At 38.8% G+C, this 13397-nt stretch overlaps 1 protein-coding gene across 1 annotated transcript in view; it reads left to right on the forward strand.

Annotated features, from left to right (window-relative positions):
* Positions 1-13397, forward strand: part of SH3RF3 (SH3 domain containing ring finger 3) — a gene marked incomplete at its 5' end in the record, with an annotated part of 56650 nt that overhangs the window by 7175 nt on the left and 36078 nt on the right. Inside the window, 1 exon segment of the mRNA XM_042460350.1 lies at positions 9859-9959. Coding sequence (XP_042316284.1) covers positions 9859-9959 — 101 coding nt within the window.

The raw sequence follows: 13397 nt of genomic DNA on the forward strand, positions 1-13397 counted from the left end.
AATTACTGTGAGATATTTTCCCCTTCCTCCAACAGATAATGCTGTATTAGTTATGCATCTCTTAAAGCTATTATTTGTAATATCAAAGCTATCCTCTTCATAAAAAATCAAATATTTTCTGAATCTGTAAAGAAAAGAAAGCAGAGCAGCTAATATACATAATGAGAGCTAGCATGGTGCAGTGGTTTGACTGTCAGACTAGGACACTGGAATCCAGGGTTTGAATTCTTGCTTGGCCATGGAAACTTATTGGCTGATCTTGGGCCAGTCACACTCTCAGCCTCACAGGGAAGCAAAGGTAAAACCTGTTCTGAACAAATTTTTGCCAAGATAGCCCTGTTATAGCTTAACCTTAGAGTCACCATATATTGGAAACAACTTGAAGGCACACAGCAACAACAATATGCATAGCTGTCAATATATAGCATTCCACCTGTGATAAAACTGATGCCACATCAGCATGTTTGTCTCCCTAACTCTATAAAACATCTCTTTATTGATTAAGAGGTAACGCTGTTTGATTTCTCTTCTTGTATAGCTATTTAAATATTTTTGTACTTTTTTTCCATTTCATCAGTTGGAAAAACTATTGAAAATTCATTAAATTTAATCTAAACCTTTTGTGTTACCCAGAAATATACATTGATTTCAGTGAGACCAAGTAGGTTCAGGACAACATATGTAGACTTCTTTACCCCCATATCTTTCTTCCCCTTTTAAAATACAGTCGGCCCTTCTTATACACAGAGTCAAGCATCCACAGTTTGAAAATGTTCAAAAAAAGTATAAATTTCAAATATCAAACCTTGATTTTCCATTTTTTAAATAAGGGGCACCATTTTGCTATGTCATTATATTTAATGGGACTTGAGCATCCATGGATTTTGTTATCCCGGGGGGATCTTAGAACCAAACCCCAGCGTATAACAAGGGGCCACTGTATCTTTTTATAAAATACTCAGGTTATAAAAAATGAATGTGCTAAGAACACATTACCACAGTATGGTGTAAAATCTGATGAAGAATCAGCATTTTGATATACTGCTGTTCTGATTACACAAGACAGCTAGGTTTGCCTGCTTCATTTTTCATATCAGTTGATTGATCTTAGCTACTTTCTGTTAATTGACAGTAGGCATATAGATAGCTTGTGTGGCCAAGAATAAATTTGAAAATGAATTATAGTCTTCAACCTTTTCATTGTCTGGAAAACTTAAAATCATCATCATAATCAACATCATCATCTTGTTCCAGCCACAATGGCAACAAGCAAAACCTCTCATAGAATAATGCAGCAGCTGGGAAGGAGAGGCTTTCAGGGTGGATGTATATTTGTTTTCATGAGGCATGTTTTCATGAGGGAGGAAGCACTGGAAGGAAGCATTTTCGTGATCATTATTTCAAGAGAATTTGTATCTAGCCCATTTGATGCCTGCACACCGAGTGCAACCCATAAAACATAAAAAATGGTCTTCTAAATTATGTCTGTCTATCATGCAGAGTGTTCTTACTGGCTAGTGAAATTGATCTGTATTGAGAATGTAGTACAGCTGCAGGCCAAAGATAAAATGGAGCCTAAGTGAAGTTCACAGCAGAGCTGTCCACAAGTGAGCTGTGCTGGACAGCTGAGGATGTCCCAGTTGGCTCACTAATCTTGCCTAGGCCTCAGATGGCTCATCTTCTTTCCATTTGCACCCCTTATGAATTATTCTTCCTTGCTATTTGAAAAGGTCACAGGTCAGCTGCTCCAAATCCCCAGGATTTTCTGACCAAAGCTGCATCTCATAAATAATAGAGTGTGGCTGCTTGTACCCAACTATTACAGCCTGAGCTAGAAAAAAATGAAAGTGCATTGCCTGTATGTGATCCTAACAAATTATGGTCTTAAATAGGGAGTCGTCACAATAGTTAGTTTACAATAAGAACCAATACATGATTCCCAACTGGAGGCACACATTTTGAAAAAAGCAACAAGGGATCAGGGACGTGGCCAGGATTTTGGGAAAGGGGGGGGGTCCAGACTAAGTGCCACAATTTTGGGGGGCTAGGGGTTAAACACGTTGCAAATACATCAAGATATTAAAGTAATAAACACAATTTTAACTAGATCCACTGGGAAAAACATACATTTTGTGATTAGATTAGGTTTGGTTGATATTATTTTTAACATTAATTAACGGAAGGGGGGTCTGGACCCCATGGACCCCCCCCCCCCAGCTACGTCACTAAAGGGATTGCTGTGCATGGTCACCTGCTCCAAATTTATACAGTGACACAAAGCAAACCAAGCTCATCTAAACAGTTTTCCAAAATAAGAAGTGAGTCATGGAAGTCTGACTATCTGTTCAAGAGGAAATGAGAATAGATCTCTAAAAATATTCAAACTGTAGTGTGGATTCATACTTAATATAAACATGAGCCAAAGTCAAAGATTTTGCTTTCTGCCTGTGCATAGAAGACAAAATTTGGACAGATAGCTTTAGTCCATTCTGTCTTTGACTCCCAAGAAATACTGTTTTTATGCATAGTAAATAGTTGTACTCAAAACATATCATATGAGCTCATGAGTTTAAGATATGTTTTGGATCAAATATTGCCTGACCCCTAGCCCAGCATGTTGGTTTGAACTGATTTAGCCCCCTTGAGATAAAGCATTACAAATTTGTTATTGAAAAATAATGATGGGTTTACACATACTTGTAATACTCCGGGGACTCTTACTGATTTCCCTCCCCGGGCACGTTATACCAATTCATGCAATGTGTGAAAATAAAGGTAAGTAATTTCTAGTCATTCTTGTTAGCATACATAGATATACTATATCACTGGGGGGGGGGGGAATTGGGATGAGGATGTAGAGCAGGTCTAGAAAAGATGTGGCCTTCCAGATGTTATTGGGTGGCACCTCTTGAGATCCCTGATCACTAGGTATATTGATTGGATTTCTACTATTTAACAAAAACTGGTGCTGGGGAAGGGGAGCATATATTTCCATGTCTGTTGGTAGGTGCAATTTTAAAAATGCTCAGAAAAATGCTGTTTTGGACTGCAGTAATTCTGCTGCTTGGGATTTTGGGGGTGGGAATCTGAAAATCTTTCCAGCCTTGGGGACAGGTATTCCACAGGTAAGGATGGTTTAGCTGTGAGGGACAAAATAATGGCATTGTCCCTCTATATAAGAATCCTGTTCTTTAGTTCCAACATTTCTAACATTGTAGAGAGTGAGACATTGAAAATGGTTCACACTCAGAAGTATTATATTTGCTGTGTTCACTTTCTCTTGGTGACTTGGTGACAGACATTTAGAGACTGAAGGAACATTTCATTTTAGAGCAAAATCTGTATTTGAGGATGGTGCCCTCATCCCCCTTCCCACATAGCTCTACCCCTGGATATGCTTGATATCTATAGGATGTCAGCTAAATCAGGGATTAGTTCTATTAAAAATGAGATTTACACATTTTTTACTCAAGTAACTGTTTTTCATCAATGCCACTCATCTTAAATTCAGCTGTTTGGTTTTATCCCAACTATGGATTAGACATTTAACCTGAATTTATTATACACTGAATGTCCAAGCCTCAGACCAGAGTTGTCTTTGTGCATTAGGATGTGATATACCCAAAATGCATAGCTGAATTTGGAAACAGCTGTCCAATATTTAGACGACTGACTTGTTATATTATGACATCACCTATTAAAATCTGTCGGACAAATGCAAAACTCTCATGTTAAATATAAGATTTTGATTCATTGGCAAACATTTTATTTATTTATTTATTTAATTTTGACTGTGTAATTCTGCATGTCAGGAAGTTGGACAGGATGGATTTGTACTCTCTTGCAACTCTATGATTCTATGATTCTATTACTTTATAGGAAAACCTTTGGCTCGTGTTTATATTAAAGTAATTTGAGCTTCATATAGCTATGCCATTCTGGAGACATGAGAAAGTAGTACATACATCTAGGGTGGGCCACTTGTGATGGGACTAAAACTTCCATCAGCCCTAGCCAACATAACTGATGATGAGGGATGATGAAAACTGCAGTTTAACAACATCTGGATTATAATATTTGTCGACTTCCTTTGAAACATTTATAAGGCTTCTCCACAGTGTATCCAGGCTCTTCTGCCAAGTTAGCAAGGCAGAATGGAGAATGCAAGCTATTGTCCAGACAACCCAGGGATACAGCTGCAGCTTCCACTATTGCATGAACATATTTTCCACCTTCCATTTCCCTAAGAATAACTTCCAGTGCTTTCAGCAGAAAGCAATTTCTGTATTCATGGACTGGCCTGACAACAAAAATGTTCTTGTGCATTTATTCCTTGGAAAAGTTCCATGAGCCACATGGAGAAGTCGGTTGATACCTGAATCAGCCTAAGGCTCTTTCTGATAGCCAATGTGAATACTGTAAGTAGAAACAAATTAATCACACATATCCAATTAACCTAGTTAAATTAGAACAGTGGTGTACTTTAGATCATTGATACTCAAAGTAGTGCCCCCTGGGCCAGGGCCAGTCTCTTTGGTTGGCAGTCCCTGGAAAGTTTCTAGGAAAGAAAGGAACAACTGTACTTCCTGTACGTTGCCCAAGTCACCTGTTGACTTATGGCAATCCCATGCATTTTATAGGCTTTCCCTAGGCAAGGAATACTCAGAGTTGGTTTTGCCAGTTCCTTCCTCTGAAATGTAGCCCATAGCACCTGGTATCCGTTGGCAGTCTTCCATCCAAGTACTAACCAGGGCTGACTCTGCTTAGCTTCCAAGATCAGGCAGGTACCCTTTAGGGTACCTAATAAGCTAAAATTTACTGCTGGTCCCTGGCACAAAGGAAAAAAATAACAGCCAGTCTCCCATATCAGATAGCCTAACAAGCTCTGCCCTAGACAGATGGTAGCACAGCTCACAAGATCATAAGGAGTATCACTGCTTTTATTGGTATCTTATAGCAGTCCTGTAACTAACTATTCATGGAGGCAAGCTGTCAATCTCCTGCCTATCTCACATATAAGTTAATGGGAGGCAGATATCTCTATGGGAGAAAGTGTATATGCTCTTTTCCTATCTCAGGTAACCCACTTTTCACGCAGAAGGAGAATGAAAAGTTTGTTCTTCTGAGAGTGTCAGCCACAGTGCTCCCTGCCATTCTGTTCTAGGGAACAAAGGGAGCACTGTGGCTGCCACGCTCACAAGAACAAACTTTTCAGGACCAAAACCTGGGTATTGCTGAGCCATGGTGATCTTGACCAACTACAGTAGAAACAACCTGACAGGAGCGTTTTCTCCAACCTTTCCTGTTGCCTTTGTGGGGGAGGAGTAGAAGTGGCACAGCTGGCTCAGTGATTTACTGGACAGATAAATCTATAGGAGAGTTTGAGACTCATCGCCTTCTGCTACAGATATGTAGCTGAAGTTGGCCCATCTGCAGCTGTAATTACATTTAGCTGCATATGGAGGGGTGTTTTAAATATATTGCACCACTGAAAGAAAAGCTGCGTTCTGTAGCTACTGGATGTTTTACCTCCCACTTTGGTAATTAACATTTGATGAGAATGCTTGATCTTGGCTGTAACTCTTTCTTGCCAATATGTAGTAGTACAACTATGAATTAAGTGCTTTCACATTATTCCTGAGAACATTAAGGGCTGGAATGATTGCATGACCCATTGTTTTATAGAGCCAGTGGATTTGACAGAAATGAGTATCATGAATCTCAAGGACCATTAGCCTGTTTTCTAGTTCCAGCATTCCCAGAGGATGACATATTATTAACCTGCATGTGTGGAATATCTGACTATGTCTCTCCCTTCTTAAAAATAAGTTATAAATATGCAATCAGCGCATTAAAAGCCACATCCCTTTTGTTAATAAATATGGTGAGGAAAAACTTGTGGTGAGATGCTGCTAAATTTGTTTTAAAGGTGGAATAAGGGATGTGGTAGGGAATTCACTAAAGATAATGCCTGTCTAATAGCAACAACAATAACATCCCCAAACTCCAATATGAAATAATGTTGGCTTATATTGATACTTTTATCACTGCCCTTCTGGCTCCAGTGCTTCCAATAAAAAGACCATCACGGAAACTAAAAAACATTTGGGATTGCTTTTTAGCTTTCTTCCGAACAATGTGAAAAATAAGATTTAGTCAGGAAATGGGAGCGTGTGTTACTTCTTAACTTCCACTGCTTACTTATTTATAGATACATATTTGCTGGCATTAAATTCACAGTGGCTCAGAACCACCAAGTCGCTATATTTGCAAAGTGGACCATTTCTGTGTAGATACTGGATGCACCTAAATGAGAATAGTATAGCAGATGAGCCTCTATTAGTGAAAGTGACACTGTAATCCTGGTGAAAAATAACATAGAAGTGCCAAAAAACAAACAAAAACCACCCACATACATCCCACCTCTTCACCATAACTCTTAAAAAACCTGTCCTACTTTGTAGACATTCTAGTCTCTCATGCTTAGAGAAACCATTAACATATGTGGTGAGGAATGGGGGGAAGGTGTATAGGAGTCATCCCAGGGCTTGAAAAGAGCAGGGGGGGTTATATTGGTTGAGCTAAAGGGAAGCACAGTTCACTTTTGGTTCATCTAACACAAAGGAGTTATTGAGCATAGCAGTGTGGAAGAAGGCAGCATTGCAGCATGTAGCTGCCATCTGAAATTTCAAACAGTTGCTGTACTTCTGTGGGTCTTCAAGTGAGGAGAGAAATCTCAAGGCAAGTGGTGCTGCAGGAAGTGAAAAATTTGTTTTATTGTGCAAGGTGGCTTTAAAGCATGGGCACCTGCCTCCTCCCCACTTGTGCCAGATCTCACTGGATCAGCATTAAGGTGTTTATATATGTATGTCCAACTTGCACTATGTTGAACCTGTCTGGAAGCCAGAAGAGAGTTGGTAGGTATATGCGCTTCAGCCCATTTGCACCATGGTAGTAAGTAGAGTGCCAGTGTCATGACTCATAAGTCTTCCTGTTTCATGAGCCTTCTTGTTTTAACAGGATGTGGGGGGAAAGCTCTCAGTGAATTGCCCCTCAGATCTGAAGAGATGGGGAGCTAACCTGGTAACATAGGCATTGAAGTCTGAGCAGTGGCATCAGACTCCACTTGTCCTCCTGTCTAAACTAACTCTCTCTCTTGCCATTTTTTTTTTTTTTTGGCAATCATACGACTGGCACTGCTGCCACCGTCACACTCCCCTCTAACCCATTTTCTTCCTCTATGTCCTATCCAGCATGCCTTTCATTTTCCTTTATATTTATTTTAATTTTTTTTGTGCAATTCTAGGGCTCTGTTGCTGTGATTTAAGAGCTTTTTAAAAAAGAATAATTAAAAGAAATAAGAAAAAAATAATAAAAGTAATCAGACTGCTTGGGAACAGAGAGGAGGAGGGGGGATGGGGAAGATTAGGAAACACTTACACCACGTGACTGTCAAGAACGCAACTGCCCCAGCAGTGATGTTTCACACCTGGGTACTTGTGCAATTGTGGGCTCATTGATGGGTTTCCCTTGTCATTGTAAAGGGACACCCTAACCATGCTTGGGGGATGTGGCAGCTACAGGTCAGATGCAGCATTATGTGATAAGTATCACCAAAGCTTCTATTTTGCAGGTCTAATCACAGTTTAAAAGCCATGTGTAGTAATCTCCCAGTATATCTCTCCCTCCTAAATCTTCTCCGAGGAGTTCTGTGCTTCTTTGCTTATTGTGTTCAGAAAGACAGTGCATGCAAACTAGATATCCAAAGCCCAGCATCAAAAGCTGCTTCTGCCCCATTGCCCTTGTGCCAATTCTTGGTGCTGGCATCAGCTAAATAAATGACTGATAGAAGTTTTAAGATTACAAGTCGGTGAGCTGGAAAGAAGCATTAAAACTTTGTCACACTTCACAGCTTATGAAATGTGCCTCAACTCATGGATTTGAGAAATCCCACAAGACTTCATAAAGCAGAGGAAGGATTTATAAATACATTTAATACCAGGTCCCTTAATAGCTGAATCAGTGAATTCACTACTTTGAAGTGGATACAGGATCTCATAAACTTGTAAACTTTAAAAACTATAGAGCCATATGTTAGCTACTGATTGATAGTGGATTAAAGATGGATGGATGGATGGATGGAACATGGGATTTATTAAATAGCTGCAAATATTTCCAACTTTGTTCATTTGAAATGCATATATATCCTTATAATTGACATGATTCTATTGCACAACCTTTCTACTTTCTTTCCTGAAGATGTTATTACAACAGAATTAACATCCTTCCTCAAAAAATTTAAACCATAATAATCAAATTTTCCCCCATGACAGAAAATTTCTCTTAGAATGGATAAAGATGAAAGAACATACCTCAAGATAATAAAAAATTCTGCTAAACAATAAGAAATAAAGGTACATTATTTGAATGTCTGATAGTTTAATTGTACAGGATGTTGTTGTTGTTTCCAATTTATGGCAACTATAAGGTGAGCCTCCCAAGGTTATTCTGGCATGATTTGTTCAGAGCGGGGTTTGTCTTTTCCTTCCTCTGAGGCTGAGAGAGTGTGCCTTACCTAAGGTGACCCAGTGGGTTTCCATGGCTGAGAGGGGTCTTGAACTCTCCAGAGTCATAATCCAGAGCTCAGATTACTACATCATGCTGGCTCTTCTACAATTTATTTTACCAGCACATAAATACTTAAGAAGCATATTGGCTATTGAAAGCCAGTGTGGTGTATGGTTACAGTGTTGTCAAGAAAATCCTGTGATAGGATTGCCATGGGGTTGCCATAAATTGGAAACCAACAACATTGACTACAGTGGACCCTTGTTATACGCTGGGGTTTGGTTCCAAGATCTCCCGTGTATAACAAAATCCATGTATGCTCAAGTCCCATTGAATATAATGACATAGCAAAATGGTGTCCCTCATAAAAACTGGAAAATCAAGGTTTGATAATTGAAATTTATACTTTTTTTGAACATTTTCAAACCGTGTATGCTTGAATCCGTGTATAAAAAATCCATGTATAAGAAGGGTCAACTGTACTATGTATTCTAACCAGTTAATAGCTAGACTCCATCAGACTAAGAAAAAGGATTTTCTGAGTAATGTGGGGCTTGTAAACCTCCACTACTAAATACAGTCTGCTAAGGTGTCCAACAAGCTTCCAACAGCACCCAGATGTGAATCTCCCAAAAAACAAAATAGGGAATGCTTGATTTGTTTACCTATATGTACCTAAAGCAGCTTCTAGATATCACAAGGAATTGTTATGGCAGAGAGTAACCAGGAAGTACAATAGGAAATAGTTCAGTGAATAGGATTAAAATTGCTCTCCTTAAAAGAGAGAGAGGATTGTAGCACTATATCCCATGCAAACTATGTAGTATGTGAGTTCAGAGGACCAATTAGTTGAAAGACCTGTTTGTCTAGAAGCACCCTAAAAGCCCAGTTATGGAACCTGGGCTGGAACATTATACCAATCTTGCAACTAGGAAGGATGCATTAGGGTTTAGGTAATTATGCCAGTCTAGATATTGGAATTAAAGGGAGAAGGTGTACAGCAAGCCATTGGTCCTCCAGGCTTTTTGACTAGAACTCCCATAATCATTTGCCTTAATAGTTAGGGCTCCTGGAATGTGAAGTCAAGGTTTTCTGCATCCTGGAACATTTCCATATGCCAGGAGCCAGTCACAAGGAAAACCTATCTCAACTATGTCCTGTTTATGAGTTGCCATGGGACAGCTGGCAAAACTCTGAGAAGCAAAATGCTGGAAGGGACAGCCTTAGCCTGAACCAGGTCTAGCTTTTCATTAAGCAATATGTTTCATTTTGCTCCATTTTTGTATTTAGGATTCTGCTTCTGCTGGATCTGCAACCATGGCTGGACCCAGGACAAGCACAATCATGGGAGATCAAGGAACACCTTCGAAGGTCCAGCTACCTCTGAACATGTAAGCATCTATTTGCCTGGGATACAGTTTTAACAGTCCATGAATCGTCTGGGCTTTATTCTTTGGAATGTTAAAGAACAGGCATTCTCTACAAGGAACACTTTACATGTCATTACCAGCACCTTGGACATGGCCTAGCCTTCTGCCAGAACTGATAAATGACAGTGAAAGCACAGGTCACCTTCTTTACCTTGTCCATTTTTAGCTTCTGGGATATTTATTACAGTTGTATGAATTATAGTATGGCAGGCTGGGTGCCTATCAGCGAGAGAAAATCCATTTCTGTAAATTAAACCATTTGTGAAATAATGTTCTGTACAATTGAACACCTGAGACTATCTTTGTTATGAAGAGCAGTCTGTAACATAATGGGGGGGACAGGTCTGTATCATAGTATAAATAAATGAGGATATAAACTATGTGTTTAGAACTTTAGCTTAAATAAAAGAGAATATAAGATGACATTCTTCTCTGTTTGAGGAAATCACAAATAAGATCTGGAAAATAATCCAAACCCTTATAATATATTTTACATTTGCTTTTATTCTAAATAAGATCCACTGCTGAAACAAAACGATCCACAAACTTGAAGTGTGGAGCCCAATATATAATGGTTTAGATCCCTGCCATTCAGGATTATCCGGTCATTGGTAGGGGAAGGAGACTATCTTTGCTAATTCCAATCTCCCCTTGCAGCCTCCATCCCAATCTCCTGTACTATTCTGTGGTGTCTTCCAACACTTGTTTGCAGAGAAGGGGAATTGCAAAGAGAATTGGCAAATATCACTTTTTTCTTTGTCCACTAATATAAATGCTTAATGCATCAAAAACCTACCAGAGACAGAAGGAGCTTTTCTGTTCTTAGATGGCAGAATCTGGATCCAGTCCAAAATATTTGCCAAAATAAACCTGGATTTAATGAGCAGCTTTGCCCAAAAGAAGAATTCAGGGAACTGTAAATATTTAATGTATGGCCTTTCAAAATGAAAGATCGTTTTCATAAATCATGTGTTGTCCACAAATTAATTTAACAAAAGGGGCATTTTTAGTTTACTATTTCTGGAAGCTGCCTTGGGTTCCACTTGGGCTGAAATTGAGACCTATGGGATCTCTAAGAAATATTGCAGTTGATGAACATCACTAGAATCCTTCTGTGCCTCTAAAGTGACATCTGGGATAAAATTTTAATTACAGAAACAGGGTGAGAGGAAGCATTGGTTGCTCACATGTTCTGTATCAGAGCTGCCATCCAAAATGACAGGAGTTATGTACAGTGGAAAGTGAAACTGAACCTGTAGTGAAAGAAGCACCAGATAAGATATGTATTAGTAATAGATACTTCAGTTTACAATATGCTTACTTGATAGTGAGCAGACACTTGATTATGTGTTTCATTAAAAATTTAAGGCAGGTGCTCCCCTCCTTTTAGCTGTCAGTTCCCTGCAATGTTTCACTTGACCAAGTTATAGAATACTTTTTATGTATGTAGAAAAAGAAATAAGCACCTTCGTGCTCTTGGTGCCTAGAAGCCAAGCTTCACTTCAAAGCAATTGTATCTCAGACTTATAATAGACCTACAGAGATGACATTAACCACAGCACCGTGAATTCAACATTATAAATTCAGTCACAGTTGAGTCCCTCAGGCCCAAGTTAAAGCTGGAAATTCTGGCAGGCAACTTTTAGTGCTGAATATCATAGATTAAAACTGTGTCAGTTAACTAGTTCCCGCCCATAATACTGTGAAATGTCATCTTGCAGCTTTGAAATTGTGGGAATGATGTTCTTTTTTACAGTACTAGTTTATCATCCTAGCTTGGCATGAGTGGGTGATGAAAGCAGTTAGGTCCAGAGACTTCATAGCTGGCTAATGTTGTTAATCTCAAAGGAAGTCTAAAAATTTATCTAGGTCATTTTTGCACAACAGAAATGTTTATGTTTTTAACAGCAGGTGTCATGCATAGCTGTCTTCTTTCTTCACCAAGCAAACATGTCTGCACAAAGTTCTGAGAAACAATTTGCAAGCACATTATTTTAGAAATGACAGCATGTTAGAAATTAATAGTTCTTTGCTTGACATGTTAATTACACTGATGATCAACTGAGAGACAGGACTAAGTGTAAATATCATCCCATATGGAATTTTGGTTGAATGATTAAAATATAAGGGTTTGAAAGTAGAAAATAAACAAAATTGAAAAATGGTTACCCTCATCTTAACATTAGATACTGTATTGCAAACTTGGCCCAAAACAGTTAAAAGTGACCTTGAGAATTCAAAAGCCACTTCCTTCTAAATACAACTGGAAATATTGTGGGCCCTTGGTATCCACTGTGGTTTGGTTCTAAGACCCCTCATGGATACCAAAATCAGTGGATGCTCAAGTCCCATTATATAGAGTGGCATAGTAAAATGGTGTCCCATATATAAAATGGCAAAACCACAGTTTGCCTTTTAGAATTTATATATACATTTTTGGTTTATTTTCAAGCCGTGGATGGTTGAATCCATGCATTAAAAAATCTGTGGATATGGAGGGCCAATTGTAATGTTGTTTCACTTCCTGACAACTCCAACACAATGTTAATGTTAGCACAATGGAAAGTGCAACGCTGACTTGGATACAAGGCACATCTGGGGCCCTTTCCCAATTCACAATTATGGCTCTGTGATTCCATTTTAACTGTCATGGTTCCATCCTATGGAATCCTGGGATTTGCAGTTTAGGGAGACGCATTTAGAATTCTTAGCCAGAGCTCTCTAATTCTTCACCAAACTACAAACCCTAGGCATAGGCCGCAGCATAATAGGTATAGTGCTATAAAAGTATAGCCCCTGATGGCTTGGCAATACTTCATCAGCCTTTTCAACCCTTCTTCCTTCCTAATGAAGTTCTTTACATGATCTTCCTGTGCCATAAACATCTCCCTCCCTACCATTTCATTGCTGCAAATACTGTTGCTCCAGTTTAAGCTAACTCCCCAGCAACACAGAATGGCAGTTGAGTAACCATTTCCCTTAGTGCTGGCAGCTCTTGACTCCAGCCCTAAGTTTTAGGAGCACCAAACAACTGAAGAGAGAGTCAGATTCTATCCTCGCTATGCTTATTCTCAGCACTGTCGAAGAAAATATCCATTAAATAATTTTCCAGTAGTTCCCCCTCCCCCCCAGATTTATTGTATACTAGAAAATACATTATTTGGCCAGGCTGTTTTTTATTAAAGCGTATAGCAAAATAATTCAATATACACCTTTGATGAATTGTTACAAAACAATGAGTTCTAATAATTTCTGCCTTGAGATATTCAGATAAAGGGAGTTATAAAAATAGTTTAATAAATAATAAACTTAATAATTATTGCTACTTATTTTTTATAAACAAAAGCAGTCTGTCCCTATAAAAGCTAAAAACAAACAGCATTTAGTCTTTAAATTATG

The sequence above is a fragment of the Sceloporus undulatus genome, chromosome 3 (genome assembly GCF_019175285.1).
Source record: "Sceloporus undulatus isolate JIND9_A2432 ecotype Alabama chromosome 3, SceUnd_v1.1, whole genome shotgun sequence".
NCBI classification, from domain to species: Eukaryota; Metazoa; Chordata; class Lepidosauria; order Squamata; family Phrynosomatidae; genus Sceloporus; species Sceloporus undulatus.